At 54.0% G+C, this 18,114-nt stretch overlaps 1 protein-coding gene across 1 annotated transcript in view; it reads left to right on the forward strand.

The window, feature by feature from the left end:
- Positions 1 to 9,393: 9,393 nt before the first annotated feature.
- WWC2 (WW and C2 domain containing 2) overlaps positions 9,394 to 18,114 on the forward strand; it is a 132,709-nt gene continuing 123,988 nt past the window's right edge. The window contains exon 1 of the mRNA XM_056114038.1: positions 9,394 to 9,636. Within this exon, the coding sequence (XP_055970013.1) occupies positions 9,506 to 9,636 (131 nt within the window). The 5' untranslated portion in view covers positions 9,394 to 9,505. The remainder of the gene's footprint in view (positions 9,637 to 18,114) is intronic.

Raw genomic sequence — 18,114 nt, forward strand, 5'->3', positions numbered from 1 at the left:
AGCATCCGTTAGTCAAATGTAAGAAAGCAAAATGTGTTCCTACTTCTGAGAGGGCTAAATCAGGACACAATACAGGACACTGGGGTTTGGAGGCCCCAGACAGGACCGCAGGGACGCGTTGTACTAATCCACCAAGAGGCGCCCTTGGGTTCTTCTCCCAGATTCCCCCCAGATTCACGATCAAGCAAAATTGGGTTGTCAAACGGAGAAGCTGTGACAATAATCACTTCTGTATTAATTAGGTTTTATATAATAAGTTTTAATTCTCGAAGGCTCTGCTTTAACTTACATAGAGCCTTATTAACTATTTTAACGGGGGGTCCACGGAGTCCCATTTTATCTAACTACTTTTTTAATACATGCTTTAATTTTTTTTTTATGTCACGTGTTGGGCTGGAGCGATAGCACAGCGGGTAGGGCGTTTGCCTTGCACGCAGCCAACATGGCCGACCTGAGTTCGAGTCCTCCGCCCCTCTTGGAGAGCCTGACAAGTTCCCGAGAGTATCTCGCCCGCCCGGCAGAGCCTGGCAAGCTACTCGTGACGTATTCGATATGCCAAACACAGTAACAACAAGTCTCACAATGGAGATGTTACTGGCCCACTCGAGCAAATCGATGAACAACGGGAGGACAGTGACAGTGATGTCACGTGTTAGAAGATCTATATCCCATATCAAATATTGAAGGGCAATGGGATTAGGATTATGAGAAATGCAGGCAAAGCTCTCGATATAATGAGGCAGATTTTTCTCAATTTCATATTTCATTGTTTCCTTAAGATTATAGGGACAGATAGCATCATGGTTAAGATGCTTGCCTTGCACGTGACCAACCCTGGTTCAATCCCTGCCACCACCCATGGACTGCTAGGGGTGGTCCTTGAACACAGAACCTGGTGTAAGCCCTGAGCACAGCCAAGTGTACCCCTCAGCAAAAAATAAATAAATAAATAAATAAAATGACAAAAGACCAGAAAAATCTGTCAAATCCCTCTTCTTCTTCCTGGCACCATGGTAACATGTGGTTTTCTGGAAGGGTGATGATGCCTTGTGAAAGACTCCCTCCCTCCCAGCTCTCAGGTCACCCCCAGTGGCACTCAAGTTTATACCCAGTTTTCTGGTTGGGGGTGGGGGTCACTCCTGGAAGGTGGGGGGGAACAGGGCCTCTTGCAAGCAAAGCTTAGGCCCAGCCCTTGACACCCTCTCTCGGGCCTGAGAGCTGAAAAAACATTATTTTTCTTTTATTAGAAATCTGATCTTCCTTCTGACCTGAAGGTTTATTTATCTTATTTATCTTATTCATTTCTTTGTTGTTTTTTATTTTTGTTTGTTTTGGGGTCACATGCAGTGATGCTCAGGGGTTCCTCCTGGATCTGCACTCAGGAATTATTCCCGGCAGTGCTCGGAGGACCATATGGGATGCAGGAGATTGAACCCAGGTCGGCTGCGTGCAAGGCAAACGCCCTACCCGCGGTGCTATTGCTCTGGCCCCATTATTTGTTTATTTTTTTCTTTATGTTATAATTTTTCAGGAGAGGTACTGAGGGAGCTTGGGAGGCCCAGAGGGCCTCGAGGTCATTCCTGGCCAACTGGGCTGGTGGCTGGTCCAATGTGAGGGTTCAAGAACACGGGGCTGCTTGGGCTCGCACTGCTGGAAATGAGCAGGGTATCCCCCCCCCCCCCCCATAGTGCTCAGGGTCCCTGGCCACGCAGTGATGCTCAGGACTCAGGACGCGCATACAAGTCGCGTGCCTCGCCACTGGACGGACTATCCCTCTGGGCCCCGTTTACTGGGGAGTGGTCTGGGGGCTGAGTGTGGGGCCAGAAGGGCTCCCAGCATGGCAAGAGCCTTCCCCACAGGACCATCCATAGCTCAGGCCACACACCAGCCCTTGGACTTGTCTCCCCTGCCTGGGGCCTGAGGTCTGGGCTTTGTTCTGAGGTATTTTCTCACTCAGCATTTCCAATGAGAAACAGTCTGGTAGAAGGAGCGTGCAATCTTGCCACTCGGGGAATCACTTACATCCTCAGCAGTTTCTGCTTTGGTTTTGTCTTGATCTGGGGTCATGCCTAGTGGTGCCCTGGGACCCATCCATGCAGGGGGCTCTGTATGCCAGGGAGGGGGCTGGGCATTCTGAGTGCAAAGCCGGCCACTCTCCCTCCCCTGTGCGCACAGCTTCTCTTTCTCTCTTTCCTTCTCTCTTTCCCTCCCTCTCTCCCCTTCTCTTTCTCTTTCTTTCTTTCTTTCTTTCTTTCTTTCTTTCTTTCTTTCTTTCCTCTTTCTCTCCTTTCTCTTTTTTCTTTCCCTTCCTTCCTCCTTTCATTCCTTCCTCCCTCCCTCCCTCCCTCCCTCCCTTCCTTCCTTCCTTCCTTCCTTCCTTCTTTTCTTCCTTCCTTTCCTTCTTTTCTCTTTCTCTCCTCTCTTCCTTTCTTTCTTCCTTTTTCCTTCTTTCTTTCCTTCTTTCTCTCCTCTTTCTCTTTTCTCTTTCCTTCCTTCCTTTCCTTCTCTTTTTCTCTCTTTCTCTCCTCCCTCCATTCCTTCCTTCCTTCTTTTTCTTCTCTTTTTCTCTCTCTTTTTCTCCTTCCTTCCTTCCTTCCTTCCTTTCCTTCTCTCTTTCCTTCCTTTCTTTCTCTCCTTCCTTCCCTTCTCTCCTTCTCTCCTTCCTTCCTTCCTTCCTTCCTTCCTTCCTCCCTCCCTCCCTCCCTCCCTCCCTCTCTCCCTTCCTTCCTTCCTTCCTTCCTTCCTTCCTTCCTTCCTTCCTTCCTTCCTTTCCTTCTCTTTTTCTCTCTCTCTTTCTCTCCTCCCTTCCTTCCTTTCCTTCTCTTTCTCTCTTTTTCTCCTCCCTCCCTCCCTCCCTCCCTCCCTCCCTCTCTCCCTCCCTCCCTCTCTCCCTTCTTTCCTTCCTTCCTTCCTTCCTTCCTTCCTTCCTTCCTTTCCTTCTCTTTTTCTCTCTCTCTTTCTCTCCTCCCTTCCTTCCTTTCCTTCTCTTTCTCTCTTTTTCTCCTCCCTCCCTCCCTCCTTCCCTCCCTCCCTCCCTTCCTCCCTTCCTTCCTTTCCTTCTCTTTCTCTCTCTCTTTCTCTCCTCCCTTCCTCCCTCCCTCCCTCCCTCCCTCCCTTCCTTCCTTCCTTCCTTCCTTCCTTCCTTCCTTCCTTCCTGTTTTTCCTTCCTTCTTTCTCTCTCTCTGGTTTGGGGGTCACAGAGGCAGTGCTCAGATCTTACTCCTGTCTCTGCATTCAGAAATCACTCCTGGAGGTGCTCCGAGGATGATAGGAGATACCCGGATCAAATCTTTCCTGAGGCTGGCCCAGTGCAAGGCAAATGCCCTGACCAGTGATACCAAGGCAGCCCCAGGACAGAGATTTCAGGATCTTTCTAGCTAGCACAGATGGCTCCATGCATATCAAATCCCCTCTGCCTATGGCAGTGAATATGCTAAAAGTCCATCTGCTTGATATTGCTTCCTATTGAACGCAAAGGTTGTTGTTTTTGCCTAAGGTGTTGGTGTAATAATTAACTGGAGGGGAAGTGGTTATGGTAATTGAAGTCTGGTTTGGCCCAGTCTGGGAATTCTTAAAGATCTTAAATATCACTTGCTCTTTTTCTTAAGGACTGTCTCCTAAAACGCAGGCATTGTGGATTCGTCACAATAATGACAGATGTTATTTAGCTTAACAGATTGGCTGGCAGAAGAGCAGCAACAAGGTTCATTACTTAGATCGGGGAGGGGTGGGGAAGGAGATTTTTGCTTAATGCCATAGTCCCAGTTTATATAATCCCTGATCTCTGGGAAGGAACCAGGACATTAAAGTAGTGAAAACCAGTTCATCTTGTCCTACGCAGAGCCATAAAGGTTATCCTAATAATTCATTCAGAGGTGGCTTTCACACTCATCACTCCTTTGCTCACAGGGAAAGCAGACTGAATCTTACAAAAAAGGAGAGAAGGGGCTGGAGTGATAGCACAGCGGGTAGGGTGTTTGACTTGCATGCGGCCGACCCAGATTCGATTCCCAGCATCCCATATGGTGGTCCCCGGAGCACTGCCAGGAGTAATTCCTGAGTGCATTAGCCAGGAGTAACCACTGAGCATCGCCCCGGATGTGACCCAAAAAGCAAAAAAAAAGAAAAAGGAAAGAAAGGAGGGAAATCTGAGCAATTTCCAGTGAGTGGCAGGTCCCTGGACAGTGGATGGGCTACTTTGTGCTATTGAACTGGTCTTGCCGTTTCCTCCTCCAAAGGCTTTTCAGGCTCTACACTCTCAGAACCTGGCCGCTGGGTGCCAGCAGGCCCGGTCTCTGCATAGAAGCATGAGTCCTGACCTTTGGCTTTTTTTTTTTTCTGCTGGCTGATTCAACCTCTAAAACCCCACCGAGGTGCAGACCCCACTGCACTTTCTAATGTATTTCAGCTCTTTGCGCCTCTTTTGAAATCCTCAAATCTGGATTTGGGCCTGATCCACTTCCCCAGTCCCAATTGGTTAGACCAGGTTGGTTGGTTCAACCAAGCCCCTGGTTTATGGACTTCTTTCTCCTTCATTCTTTCTCCCTAAATCAGTGGCAAAGGCAAGTACTTGGCTGGATTATGCCTTTCCCTTTCCCTTTGTCTAATTTCTTGAACTTCATCAAGCTCCTACGAGGCTCGGCCAGTCTCTGCTCCTTGCCCCAGATTCACCCCGTGAACCTTGTTTTTTTTGCTTTCTGGGTCACACCTGGCAATGCACAGGGGTTACTCCTGGTTTTGCACTCAGGAATTACTCCTGGCAGTGCTCAGAGGACCAAATGGGATGCTAGGAATTGAACCCGGGACGACCGCGTGAAAGGGAAATGCCCTACCCGTTGTACTATCACTCCAGCACTACCCCTGAGCTTTGTACCCCCATGGTCACCCATCTCTCTCCTTTGATGAGCTTTCCCTTATGTCCATTTCTTGAACGGGGCCTACCTGAACATTCTCTTCCTTTCCTGAGTTCTTTCTCTGATACGAAGGAAATACACTGAGGCTGTGGATGCAGGCCTGGGCTTTTGCAGAGAACTGAGTGATTTTGCTTCTTGGCATCTTCCCCGTCCCCCAAACACAAAAACATTAACTGGAACAAGATACAAGCTCACCTATGTTCATGGCGGAACTGAGTATAAGAACCAACAACAACCAACCAACAAGTACCCCAAACATCCCAGGACAGATGAACAAAGAAAGGCGTGGTTGTCTAGATACACAATGGAATACTATGCAGTGGTAAAAAAAGATGGTATCCTGTAGTTTGTTGCAACATGAATGAAACTAGAGAGCATCATGGTCAGCAAAGTAAGTCAGAGGGAGGAGGAGGACAAAGGGACAATCTTAGAAACAAAGGAGAGACACAAGGCCAGGGAATAGATATAATCAAAGGGTAATAGACACGTGGTCCTGGAATGCAGATTTGAAACACAAAGATGGGTGGCAGTCGGGGTGAGAGTGGGGTGACTAGGGGACAGTGGTAGAGGGCGTGGTGTGGGGCACTTTGCTTTGTGGTGAGGTGTGATAGCTGTACATTGAGACCCTAAACCTTCAGAGGATTGTAAATGCACGACCCAAATTCTAATAAATATTTGATTTAATTTGTTTTGGGGCCACATCCGGCAGTGCTTGGGGCTTACTTCTGGCTCTGTGCTTAGGGGGGATCACTCCTGGTAGGCTCAGTTATCAGTCCTGGCAGTGGGCCCGAGTACCATGTGGAGTGCCAAGGATTGAACCCAAGTCAGCTGCATGCAAGGTAAACATACTGTCCACTGTACTATCACTTTGGCTTTAATAAGTGAAAAAAAAAATTTTTTTTTTTTTTGCTTTGGGGACACTCCTGACTGTGCTCAGGCCTTGCTCCTGACTCTGTGCTCAGGGATCACTCCTGACAGGCTCAGGGGACCATATGAGATGCCAGGGATTGAACCTGGGTTGGCTATATGCAAGGCAAGTGCCCTACCCAGTGTACTATCTCTCTAGTCCCGATAAATGATGCTTTTAAAATAAAGAGAGGTGGCGGGAGAGGAGGTGGGGAGAAAGGGGAGGTGTGGGAGACAGAAGAACCGAAGCAGGAAAGCTGTGTGTCTACAATGCCTTGCATTTGCAGCAGAAGTTCGAGAGAGGGGCTGGAGCAATAGCATGGCCAGTAGGGTGTTTGCCTTGCACACGGCCGACCAGGGTTCGAGTCCCAGAATCCCATATGGTCCCCCGAGCACCTCCAGGAGTAATTCTGAGTGGATGAGCCAGGAGTAACCCCTGTGCATTGCCAGGCATGACCCAGAAAGCTAAAAACAAAAAATCATCTCTAAAAAAGAGGTGTTCTGGGGCTGGAGTGATAGCACAGCGGGTAAGGCATTTGCCCTGCACGTGCCCGACCCAGGCTCGAGTCCCAGCATCCCATATGGTCTCCCAAGCACCGCCAGGAGTAATCCTGATTGCATGAACCAGGAGTAACCCCTGTGCATCGCTGGGTGTGACCCCCCCCCCAAAAAAAAAGTAAAAAAAAAAAAAAGAGGTGTTCTTTATCATTATGTTCTTCTCAGCTAGCAATATAAAAGCAGCAAACGTGCATTCTTCCAACCATGAGGGAGGTAGGGGCATTGTCCTAGCCGTTAGGAAACCCTGAAGGATAAGAACCATGGAAATCTCGGGAATTCGAAACGGCGAACTTCAGACTTGGTCAGGACCAGAAAGCAAATACTGAGGAGAATCAGCACTTTCCTCTCTGTCGTCTTGACTGTTTTTGTGGGATCCCATATTTCCTGTGCTGAAGGGAGAAGACAAGCCAGCTTGTCTCTTAATTGCTTTAGAGTTTCACTTGCCTCTTTCCTCTTTTTGAAGTCTGGAGATTTATGGAACAATAAATGCCATTTACCTGCTGGGTGCGATTTCGGATTCCTCCTCCGTGTTTGGAGAAGTCCAGTAAAAATAGTGCACTGAAAAGCTTATCAAATTTGAAATGACACCAAGTGGGATTGTGTAGTAGATTATCCCCTGAGAAGCAAATTCAGTGGAGGCTACCTCAAGGGGCGTGTTACTTTGTTTTTTAAAAGTAGCAGGGCCGGCAGGTTCTGGTTGGCTGCTTTTCTTCTGGTTGCCTTGGGAGTTTGGGACTCCGGGAAGGGAGGTTTAACTTTATTTTTTCATTATTATTATTATTATTATTAGCGGTAGCACAGTGGTAGGGCGTTTGCCTTGCATGCAGCCAGCCCGGCCAAGCTGGGTTCGATTCCTCCGCCCTTCTCGAAGAGTCCCGCAGCTACCGAGAGTATCTCGCCCGCATGGCAGAGCCTGGCAAGCTACCCATAATGTATTCGATATGCCAAACACAGTTAACAACAAGTCTCAAAAAAAAAATGGAGACGTTATTGGGCCCGCTCGAGCAACTCGATGAACAACGGGAGGACAGTGTTATTATTATTATTATTATTGAGGCACCGTGATTTATAAAGTTACTCATAATTGAGTTTCAAGCATATAATGTTCCAACTTCACTGGTGTCCACCTGATGGAGGCTGAACTTATAAACAGGAATGGATGGGTTGGGTTGTTGGCGGATGTTATTAGGAACCATAATTCGAATATCTGCCAGAATGGTGGGCCCCCGCAGAGGGGTTCAAAGGGAAGCACATTACGGGTGAAGCCCTGGGTTTGATCCCTTGCCCTGAAAAAATGAGAAACAAAAAAAAATCGTGTGCAGAGCTGTAACAGTGTAGAAAATGAAAAATCCTGTGGCAACATCAAAAGTGGCAGCGTAGGAACCCCAAAGTTCCCAAGCCCCAAACAAGGTTTTGTTTTTTTTTTAATTTATTTTTTTAAAATCCCGTGTGTGTATGTGTGTGTTTTGCATCTTTATCAGAGCAGAACCTTGCTTCTCAGGGAAGAAAAGTCTGAGTAACTGAAGGGGTTGAGGCCAGAAGGGGCCTTCTCCACTGGGGCAAAATCTCTAAAGACCTAGAAAGAAAATGCGCTGGAATTTTCTCTCTAGAACCCGGCTACCCAAATTAGGGTACCCCTCACCCACCCACACCTTCCCCGCGTCCATCCTGGCACGCACAAGCCAACTCCTCCAGGCAGGCAAGGGGGATCCCAAGGGTCCCCATAGGCGTGGGGGAAGCAGGAAGGGAGTTGCCCACCCCCCCCCCCCCCCATCCCCAACCCCGGTGGGCCGTCTACACCGCCAGGATTAAGCGAATACACACCTGGGCGGGGAAGGACTGAGTTCCGTGGCCTTCCCGGGGGCGTTTACAGGGATCCCGAATGGGCGGCGGGGGTGTAGCCCTAGCTTGGGGAGCTGGAGGGGTGGCGGAGGTGGGGTAGGGGGCACTTCGCGCTGGGATCCCGGCCGGAGCCCCGACGTCAGGGCCCTGCCCCGGGGTCCAGGGGGACCGGGAGACGTGGCGGGGCGGGCGCCGGGGCCCACGCGCGCAGAGTGGGGGGGAGCTCCCCGGGTGGGACAGCCTCGCGGGGACCGGATCTGGGCCGCGGCCGGTTCCTAGAGGCCGCACCCGTCGCCGTGGCCGGGCCGGACTAGGGGGAGACGCGCGAGACGCGGAGCCCACGACGGCCGCGGGGAGTCGCTCCTCGGGCCGGGCTGGGGGAGCGCGTGCCCGCCGCGGGGCCCCGGGGGCCGGCGTGTCCCCGGGCCGAGGTCCCCGCGGCGGGGGGAGGGGGTGCCCGGGAAGCCCGCGGGGGAGCCCCCCGCGCGCACGCGCGCCCGACGGGTGGGAAGGGGCGCGGGGCTGCCTTTGTGCCCGGACGGCCGGGGGCTTCTCCTCCCAGGGGGCCTTCCCTGCCCGCGGCCCCCCGCCAGGCCCAGAGGGGGTGCAGGAAGCGGGCGGCGGACGCTCCTCGCCGGCGCTCCCTGGCGCACAGCTGGGCACGGGGGGCATCTCGCCGCGCCCGCCGCGCTGCCCCCTGGCTGGGGGTGCTCCCCAGCCCCGCCGTCCCCGCAACGCTCGGGCCGGGCCGAGCCGAGCCGAGCCGAGCCGGGCCAGGCCGGGCCGCGCCGGGCGCGCCGGGCGCTCGGAGCGCAGCGGCCGCCGGCAGCGACGGGGTTAAAGGCCTGGAATGTGGCGGCGAGGAATGTGCATGCAAATGAGGCGCGCGGGGGGCGGGGCGCACGCTAATGACATGCAAATGAGGGCCCGGCGGGCGCGCCGCGGCCGGCGCTCGGGGCAGCCGCTTCCCGGATCGGAGCGCGGACGGCGGCGGCGGCGGCGGCGACCCTCGGCCGCGGCGGGGGGACGGGGAGGAGGAGGAGGAGGAGGAGGAAGAGGCGGAGGCAGCGGCCGGCAGCAGCAGCAGCAGCAGCAGCAGCAGGAGGAGGAGGGGTGGCCCGCCCGCTCCGACGCAGACATGGTGGACTGATCCCCGGCGGGGCCGAGCACAGGCGTCGCCCAGCCCGCGCGCCCCCCGCGCCCCCCGCGCGCGCCCCGCGCCCCCCGCGCCTTCCCGCGCCCGGTCCCTATGGAGGCGCCGCTGGCCGGCGAGGCCGCCGCCGAGCATGCCTAGGAGGGCCGGCAGCGGGCAGCTGCCGCTACCCCGGGGCTGGGAGGAGGCCAGGGACTACGACGGCAAAGTCTTCTACATCGACCACAACACGCGCAGGACCAGCTGGATCGACCCTCGGGACAGGTGGGGGCGCGGGGGGCGCGGGGGCGGCGTCGCGCGCGCGCGGGGGCTGGTGGAGTCCCCGGGTGGGGGGTCCCGCGGCCCTGCGGATGGGGGGCCCACTCCCAGCCGCCCCGTCCGTGCCCGCCCACCCCTCCCTCCCCGGAAGGGTGGGACGGCGGCTCCGCGCTGACACTCGTGGTCCGGGTAACGGACCCCCGCCCGGCGTGGCGGTGGGGGGAACCCCGCCGGACCCCGCTTCCGAGACCGCCTGGGTCCCGGGGAGGCTGGACGGCGGCGGCGGGTGGGGGGTGGGGGGGAGCGCGCCTTCCGCCTACGTGCTGCCCGGTTCGGAGGGAGCCGGCCCCCTGCGGGCCCACCTGTGGCATCGGGGTGCCACCCGCCCGGCTCTGCGTTTGCAAGTGGCCCACGGGGCGCGCCACCCGGCAGCCCCGACGGAGGGAAGCAGCGGGTGGCCCGGCTGGCCTTGCACCCCGGCTTCCGCGCAAGGCGCCCGGGCTCGCCCTGGCCACCCCTCGCCTGCTGGGGGACGCTCCTTTGGGGTTTCCTGCCCCTGGGGGAGCAGCGGGCTTGGGGGGGGAGCGGGAGGACGGGAGTGCAGCAGCCCCCGCGACCGGCCGAGTCTGAGGCTGCAGAGTTTGCAGAGCGGGTGAGGTGGGCACGGGTGGCCCCGGGTGCGCGGGGTGCCCGGCGCGCGCGGCGCTTCCTGCCCGCTCCGGAGGGGGCCGGGTGGGTGGGGTGGGGGCGGGCACCGGATCCCGCCGCTCCAGAAGCCTGGAGCTCCCGGGATGGAGGGGCGTGTGTGTGGGGGTGGGGGGTCGGCCCTGCACCACCCCAGGCTTCCATTTTACACTTCTTTGCAGCAGCATTTTCCTTCTGCTTTGAGATTTATGGCCAGAACTGGAGCGCCCGGGGATTCCTCACGGTCCATTGGCAAAGTCTCCATTTAGGAGGTGTGCCTGCCTGTGCATTCAAATGAACGCACGGGGAGAACGCCAAGGTTTTTTTTTTTTTTTAATATCATTTCTAAAACTTCATTCCTTTCTGGAATGTGGCCTTGGGAGCTTTAGAACCACTTTGGGTGCTTCTCCTGCTAAACTTGCTGCCCCTTCCCCCTCCCCCCCAACCCCCCCCCCCCCCCCTTTAAATTTCTCTAATGGAAGCCGGGTAACTTTATATACTCAGTTGCCTTCGCCTCCCTAGAATGTTGTTTCTGAAAAACGGTTCAAGAGAGCAGTTAGGAGGAAGTCATAAAGGACATTATAAATTTATGGAACGGTCCTCGCTAAATTATCCATGAAGGTGGAAGGGTTTAGGGTTCCCTCCTGGAAGGAGGAAAGACACCTGCTCAAGGCTTGATCCTGGTGCAGCCTGGCCAGCTGACAAGAGTAGCTGTCGCCTTCCTGGCCCCTCCGTGCACTTCTCAGGTGGCAGGAGGCTTGTCCTCCAAGGCGGTTGTCTGCGTTGTGGGGATGGAGGGCGCCTAGCCGTGGCCTCTGAAACACCGGTATACATCCTTGATTCTGTGGCATTGCTTGTAACTTTGTGATAACGTGGGGGTGTCGGTGAGCCCTGGAGTGGGCCCCAGGTTCCAGCTGCCGTCCTGCGTCTGTCTGTCTGGCCTAGTCCGTGGGTCCCCATGGCTGGCGAGCGTACAGGCTGTCCAAGAGAAAGCAGAGAGAAAACCCAGACCTTGCATCCGGCTTATCTGTAGCGCCACTTCCGGAACCCAACCAAGCGTGGTGGCGTTTCTGGCCAACTGGGAAGGGACTCAGCCTTACTGTGAACTCAGTTCGTTTATGGGGGCCGAGCACTCCTGGGTCTTGATGTGTTCGGAGATGCCCATGTGACAGGTCACAAACAGTAGGTCAGTGTCGGGATGCTCTTGCAGACACTCGGGGTAGCATCAGGGTCAATGTGAGCATCCCAAGTGTTTGTTTTAAATTGGGGGTAAGAGTGAGAGTACAGAGGGTAGGACGTTTGCCTTGCACGTGGCCGACCCAGGTATCACATGGTCCCCAGAGCATCGCCAGGAGTGAATCCTGAGTGCAGAGCTAGGGGTAACCCCCGAGCATCAATGGATGTGACCCAAAAGCAAAGCCAGATATTTATTTGGGGGGTATTTGAGGCCACACCCGTCACTGCCTGGGTTTACCCTTGGTTCTGGGCTTGGAGACCATTCCTGGTGCTGCTTGGGGAACCATCCGGGATGCCAGGGATCGAACCAGGGTTGGCTGCATGGTGCCAGGCAAGTGCCTTGCTCACCGTCCTCTCTCTCTGGCCTGACATATTTGGATGGTGTTTTCTTTGCAAACTCAGTCTTGCTAAATAGTGTGAGAGCCAGACGGGACCTGGGGAGAGGACCTTTGGTCTAACTATTAACTCTGGTCCCTTTCGTTACACACTTGGCCAACATCTGGCTGATTGGAATGTGGCCTTCTTATCCAGGCTCAGATTACAGTCCTGAGAGAAGGGATTTGGTCAACAGGGAGGTCCCACAGTCCTTCTGGCCGTGCAATGCCAGTGGACACGATGATTCATCCTGTCATATTTGTTGGTTTAAAGAAAAGAAGGAAATATGTGCTTTTGATCGACTATCGGAATTTGAAAAGTATTTCCCAAAGAGGGTGACCTAAGGCCTGTGGGTTCTGGAACCGCCCTGGGGGGCGGAGGCAGTGGTGCTCTTGGGGGGACGGAGAGTCGTGTCGTTCCCTCCGCCCCCTCCCGAATTCAGGGCAGTAGTTCAAATAAGTTTGGGGATCTCAGGAAATCATGTCGATGTGGTGGGGGGAAGGAATCTGTAATTTGTGAAATTGTAATTTCACTCGGTAATGTTTAAAAATACTGGTGTATCATTTAAAAGTACTAGTAAGTGGTTCTTTGGTTGGTTGGTTAGTTGGTTGTTTCTGTTTCGGGGGCCACACCTGGTGTGCCTTACTCCTTACTAAGGGCCGACTCCTGGCTCTGTGCTCAGGGATCACTCCTGGTGGTGCTCAGGGACCACACTGGGTGCTGGGCCAGCCGTGTGCAGAGCAAGCGCCTTCTGTGCTGCCCTGTCTCCGTAGTGCCACCCAGAGCGTGTGGAAGGGATGGTCTGGGCACTGTGCTGAGGCGGCAGCAGGGTGTGTGTGTGTGTGTGTGTGTGTGTGTGTCTATGTGTGCTTGTGTGTGTGTCTGTGTATATATGTGTGTGTGCATGTGTGGGTGTGTGCATGTGTGTCTATGTCTGTGTGCCTGTGTTTGTGCCTGTATGTGTCTGTATGTGTGCCTGTGTGTGTCTGTTCGGGTGTGTCTGTATGTGTGCGTTTTTGTGCGTTTGTGTGTGTCTGTGTGTGTCTGTATGTCTGTTGTGTCTGCGTGTGTATTTGTGTGTGTGTTTATGTGTCCCTGTGTGTGTCTATGTGTGTCTGTATAAGCCTGTGTGTGTCTGTGTGTATGTGCCTTTGTGTGTGTGTGTGTCAGTGTGTGTCTGTGTGTGTCTGTGTATATCTGTGTGTCTTTGTCTGTGTGTCTATGTGTACCTGTATGTGTCTGTTTGTCTATGTGTCCCTCTGTATGCTTGTGTGTGTCTATGTGTCCCTGTGTGTGTCTATCTGTGTGTGTCTATGTGTCTATGTGTGCTTGTGCATGTGCCTGTGTGTCTGCGTGTCTGTGTGTGTGTCTGTGTTTACCTGTGTGTTTGTGTGTCTGTGTGTGCTGTCAGAGGCCATGCTGTGGCCCCACACTGCTGCACATTCTGTCACTCACCACTGTTTTCTTTTGCTCCGTCTATTTTCTGGGGTCTCCCTACTGGAATCTGGGGTGGGGTGTCCCAGGGCCTCTCCTGGGATACTCTGCTAGTCAGGCACGTGCCTCAGTGGCCGGCTTGAGGATGTAGCTCTGGTTCTCTTTAATCCAGGGAACTTCTGGGTCCACCCAGTTCTGCTGAGAGTCTCCGGGGCCACACCTGGACCCCACGCTGGCCCGAGTTGGGGGCTGTGCAGACCTGCATGTACCACAGCCGTGCTGATCTGGCCCCTGGGTGCAGGTCAGCTTGAGTAAATGTACATGAGTTTCTGAGTCTTGAACTCTTTCTGTCTTTCGCCCTCTTTATTTTTTTTTATTTTTTTTATTTTTTGGGAGGGGGGAGTGAGGGTCACACCCATCTATGCTCAGGGGTTCCTCCTGGCTCTGCACTCAGGAATTACTCCTGGCGGGGTTCTGAGGACCCTATGGGATGCCGGGGATCGAACCTGGGTTGGCCTCGTGCAAGGCAAACGCTATCCTTCTGGTCCTCTTTTTTTTTTTCCTTAACTATTTTTAAATTTCGGGCCCCACGATGCAGCTTACTCCTGGCGGTCCTGGGGTGGAGAGATTCAAGGTGCGGGGGCTCAAACCCAGGCAGTCATGCACGGTCCAGGCCCCCTGTACTGTTTCTCTGGCACCCTAACTTGTTTTCAGAAGGTGGAACGCCCATCCCTGTAATTCTCAGCCGACCTGGCTGGCGGGTCAGTGCGAGGGCCTGAGAATTTGAAGCTGCTCGGGCCCTTAAGTGCCGGGGATTATTGGGGCCACCTTGCCGGTACTTGGGCCCTTGCAGGGCCTCGTATGAGGGACCAGGTGGTACTAGGGATCAAGCCAGGGTCATCCACTTCAAAGGCTGCGACGAAAGTCCTGTTCGAGCTCTCCGGTCCCTCACTGTGCCTGTTTTTCCTTGCACTGACTATTACCCAGAGTCAAGCCCAAGTTCAACTGAAACTTGAAAGCTTTCCCTCTCACTCAGGCGGCCTCTGGGTACTGGACGAGCATCTCTGGCTTAAGGTGGGGAGCAGAGGTCAAGCGGCCAACTCATTTCCCACTGAAGAAATCCCGGGGTTGGGTGGGGGCAGTGAGGAGGAAGAGGATGTCAGTTCGGCTTTCCCCTCAGACGGAGGGATGGAGGGATGGATGGACAGAGACAAGCTTTGGAGAAGTCAGTGCCCCACGCCCCGTGCCTGGCTGCAAGCTGGATGCAGGTCAATGCAAGTCATTCTGTCCGACTTTCTGCTTGGAGCGGTGGCTCCTCATGGGGCCCGTGTGCTCATAACCGGTTTCTGGGGATGGCAGATGTGAAATGAGTGTGGGCTAGGTCAGTGAGTGGGGAGATATTGTTCAATTAATGAGCGAGTATTAGTTCGGCTGTTCTCTGGTTCCACCCTTCACCACCAACAAGCAGAAACAATTGATTTTCCATTTCGATTAAAAATAAGGAGAGCATCATGCCACTACGTCTTTGACTAATAGTATAAATATGTGAATTACTTATAAGAGCAAAGCAAACAAATCATTCCTGAGAGTCTTAATCACAGCTGCCATTGTCCCTGGCTCCTGGAGCCCTTCCCTTTCCAGCAGGCTGGGGGTCAGGTGCCAAGTAATTTCTGTGAATTATTGGAATGATTAGGAGATTAGAAATGTGCAGAAGTCGGTAGCTGGTAGCAGGTGTTTTTTGTTTGTTTTTTTTTTTTCAGTTTTAATTTTTATGTTTAACACTCTGGGAAGCTCTCATTGCACCTAAACCTAGTGGCTGGAGCGATGGCACAGCAGGGAGGGCATTTGCCTTGCATGCAGCTGACCTGCGTTCGATTCCCAGCATCCCGTATGATTCGCCGAGCACTGCCAGGAGTAATTCCTGAGTGCAGAACTAGGAGTAACCCCTGTGCCTCGCTGGTGTGACTCAAAAAGAAAAAAAGAAAGAAAGAAAGAAAGAAACTAAACCCGGATGCCTTTCCAAAAATCTGACAACAAAGATGGGGCCAGAACTGATATGGTCCACTGGGTAGGGCGTTTACCTTGAACGCGGCCGACCTGGGTTTGATCCCCGGCATCCCATAGGGTTTCCCCGAGCATCTTCAGGAGTAATTCCTGAGTGAAGAGCCAGGAGGAACCCCTGAGCACCATCCGATGTGGCCCCCGCAAAAAAAGAAAACAAAGTGTTCCTGTACCCCACCAGGAATGAGCCCCAGTTTGGAATGCCTGAACTCCCTGCCACACAGCAGGAGTACTTCCGGGCCTCTGGCCCTGGGTGCTGGTTCTGACCCATTTTCCTGCTTCTTTCTAACCTTCGAGCTCTTTTTTTTTTTTGCTTTTTTTTTTTGGGTCACACCTGGTGATGCTCAGGGGTTACTCCTGGCTCTGCACTCAGGAATTACTCCTGAGGGTGCTCAGGGGACCACATGTGATGCTGGGAATCGAACCTGGGTCCGCTCTGCGCAAGACACACGCCCTGCCCGCTGTGCTGTCGTTCCAGCCCCTAACCTTCGAGCTCTTGCCGCTTCTCCACACCTGGCAGCCTCCCGCTCCTGACTTGGCGGAGGGAATGTTCCCCCACGTTCCCCGCCGTCCATCAGTGGAGGGTGGTGATGGGCGGTGCCGCCGGGGACACCCCTGGAGAGAGATGGGCCCATCGGATCCAGCTTTCTGCCGGGCTCCTGCTTAACGACCGGAGCCGACACGGTTAGCTTTCCCTGTCACTCAGCACCATGGTCCCCCTGGATTCGTCAGGTAGGGGCAGGGTTTAGAGCAGATTGTTCTGGAAGCACCTGCCTGTGTTTGCGACTTGGAGACGTGAGTGGCGGCGGGACTGGGGAAACACGATAGGGCCCCCGTTCAAAGCCGTTCGCTGGTTAGAGATAGAATTCCATTCATTGATAGGAGCTGTCAATTCAATGAGAAATCCGTTTCCAGTTTCATTGGCTTTTGTGTTTGACTTGGTGCCCAGGATCGAGTCCAGGGCCTCGCCCGTGTGGTATGTGCTACTGGGCTCCATCCCTGACCTGTTCATTGTTTCTTTTGGGCTGCGTGTGGGGGAGGGTGGCTCAGTGGAGCTTGGTGCTCCCCCCCCCCCCCCCATTGGAGCTGGGGGATTAGGATGCCAGGCATTGGGTCCACCTGGAGTCATGTTCCTGGCCCACGATTGCTTGCTTTTTTTTTTTTTTTTTTGTGTTGGGTCACACCCAGCAATGCTCTACAGTTGCTCCTGGCTCTGTACTCAGGGATCACTGCTGGCGGGCTTCAGGGGAACAGATGGGATGCTGGGGATGAAACCCAGGTGGGCAGCGTGCCAGGCAAGTGTCCGAACCCGAGTTGGTCTCGTGCAAGGCAAACGCCCTCCCTGCTGTACTGTCACTCCAGCCCCAAGAAAATCAATCTTGGTTTAAAAAAAATATATGTACACATACATCTGTATGCATATATATATGATATATACATATATGTGCATACATATTAGCACGCATGACTCAAACTCTAACAACATATTAATGATCTCCAATATAGGGGCTTAATGGCTCTGAGATATGACACATTTTCACACACTTTCCCCGAAGGAAACCTTTTTGGATCATCTTTAGTCAATTATTCATAACCAGCAATACAAACCAAATTTTTTTAGCATCTGCCTTTGGGGCAGGCTTGGGTGGTGGTGGGAAGGTATAACGGTGGTGGGATTGGTGTTGAAATATTGACTGTAAACAATTACTGTGAACAACTCTTTGAAAATAAAACTAAAAAAAATAAAAAGATGCCAGGAGTGGGGTGGGGGTGGGGGTGGGGGTCTGTCACCCGCTGCCCACCAGGGGCTGGAGGAGGCTGCCCAGGTGGCCGAGAGGAGGGTCCAGTGGCACTTTCCGTGCCCGGGCTTAATTCCCCGGATCTGACACAGCTGCGACTTCTGGTCTTGAGCGAAGCACCTGCCGAGCGTCCACCGAGGGCCCTTCCGGGGAACTGCAGACTCGGAAACAGGATCCCAGCCGTGGCCGCGGCCCAGGGGGCCCAGGGAGGCCAGCTGCCACCCAGCAGAGGGGCGGCTGGCACAGGAGAGCGTGGAGATGGGCTCCCACAGCCACGCGCCTATGCCCAAGAGAATGTGCCCATGTGCTCCGGGAGATGGGGAGCAGGAACACGCTCTTGAGTGAGTTTGTGAGTTTTCCCTGCCCATTGAAAACTACTTTTTTTTTTTATTTTTTGGGGTCACATTCAGCGATGCACAGGGGTCACTCTTGGCTGTGCGCTCAGGAATTACTCCTGGCGGTGCTCAGGGGACCATATGGGATACTGGGAATCAAACCCGGGTCGGCCACGTGCAAGGCAAATGCCCCACCCACTGTACTATCACACTGGCCCCTGAAAACTGCTCTTAACAAAGTCAAGTTTATTTAAAATAAAAAAAAAACACCTCAAAATAATTTTGTCTGCAGGGTCCAGAGAGAGAGTATAGCCGGTAAGGCACTTAGCTTGCATGTGGCTGACCCGGGTTCGGTCCCCAGCCCCCTCTAGGGCCCTCTGAGCACTGCCAGGAGAGATCCCTGAGCACAGAGTTAGGAGTAATCCCAGAGCACCTCCCCGTGTAGCCCTCGCACCCCCGCGTTTTTTTTTTAAGCTTGATTTTGTTTTGGGGGCCTCACCCTGAAGTCCTCCTTGGCGTTTGGGGGAACTGGGATTGCACCCAGCTCTGTGGGAGTCCCG

The sequence above is a fragment of the Sorex fumeus genome, unplaced genomic scaffold, assembly GCF_029834395.1.
Source record: "Sorex fumeus unplaced genomic scaffold, SorFum_2.1 ptg000024l, whole genome shotgun sequence".
Taxonomy (NCBI): Eukaryota; Metazoa; Chordata; class Mammalia; order Eulipotyphla; family Soricidae; genus Sorex; species Sorex fumeus.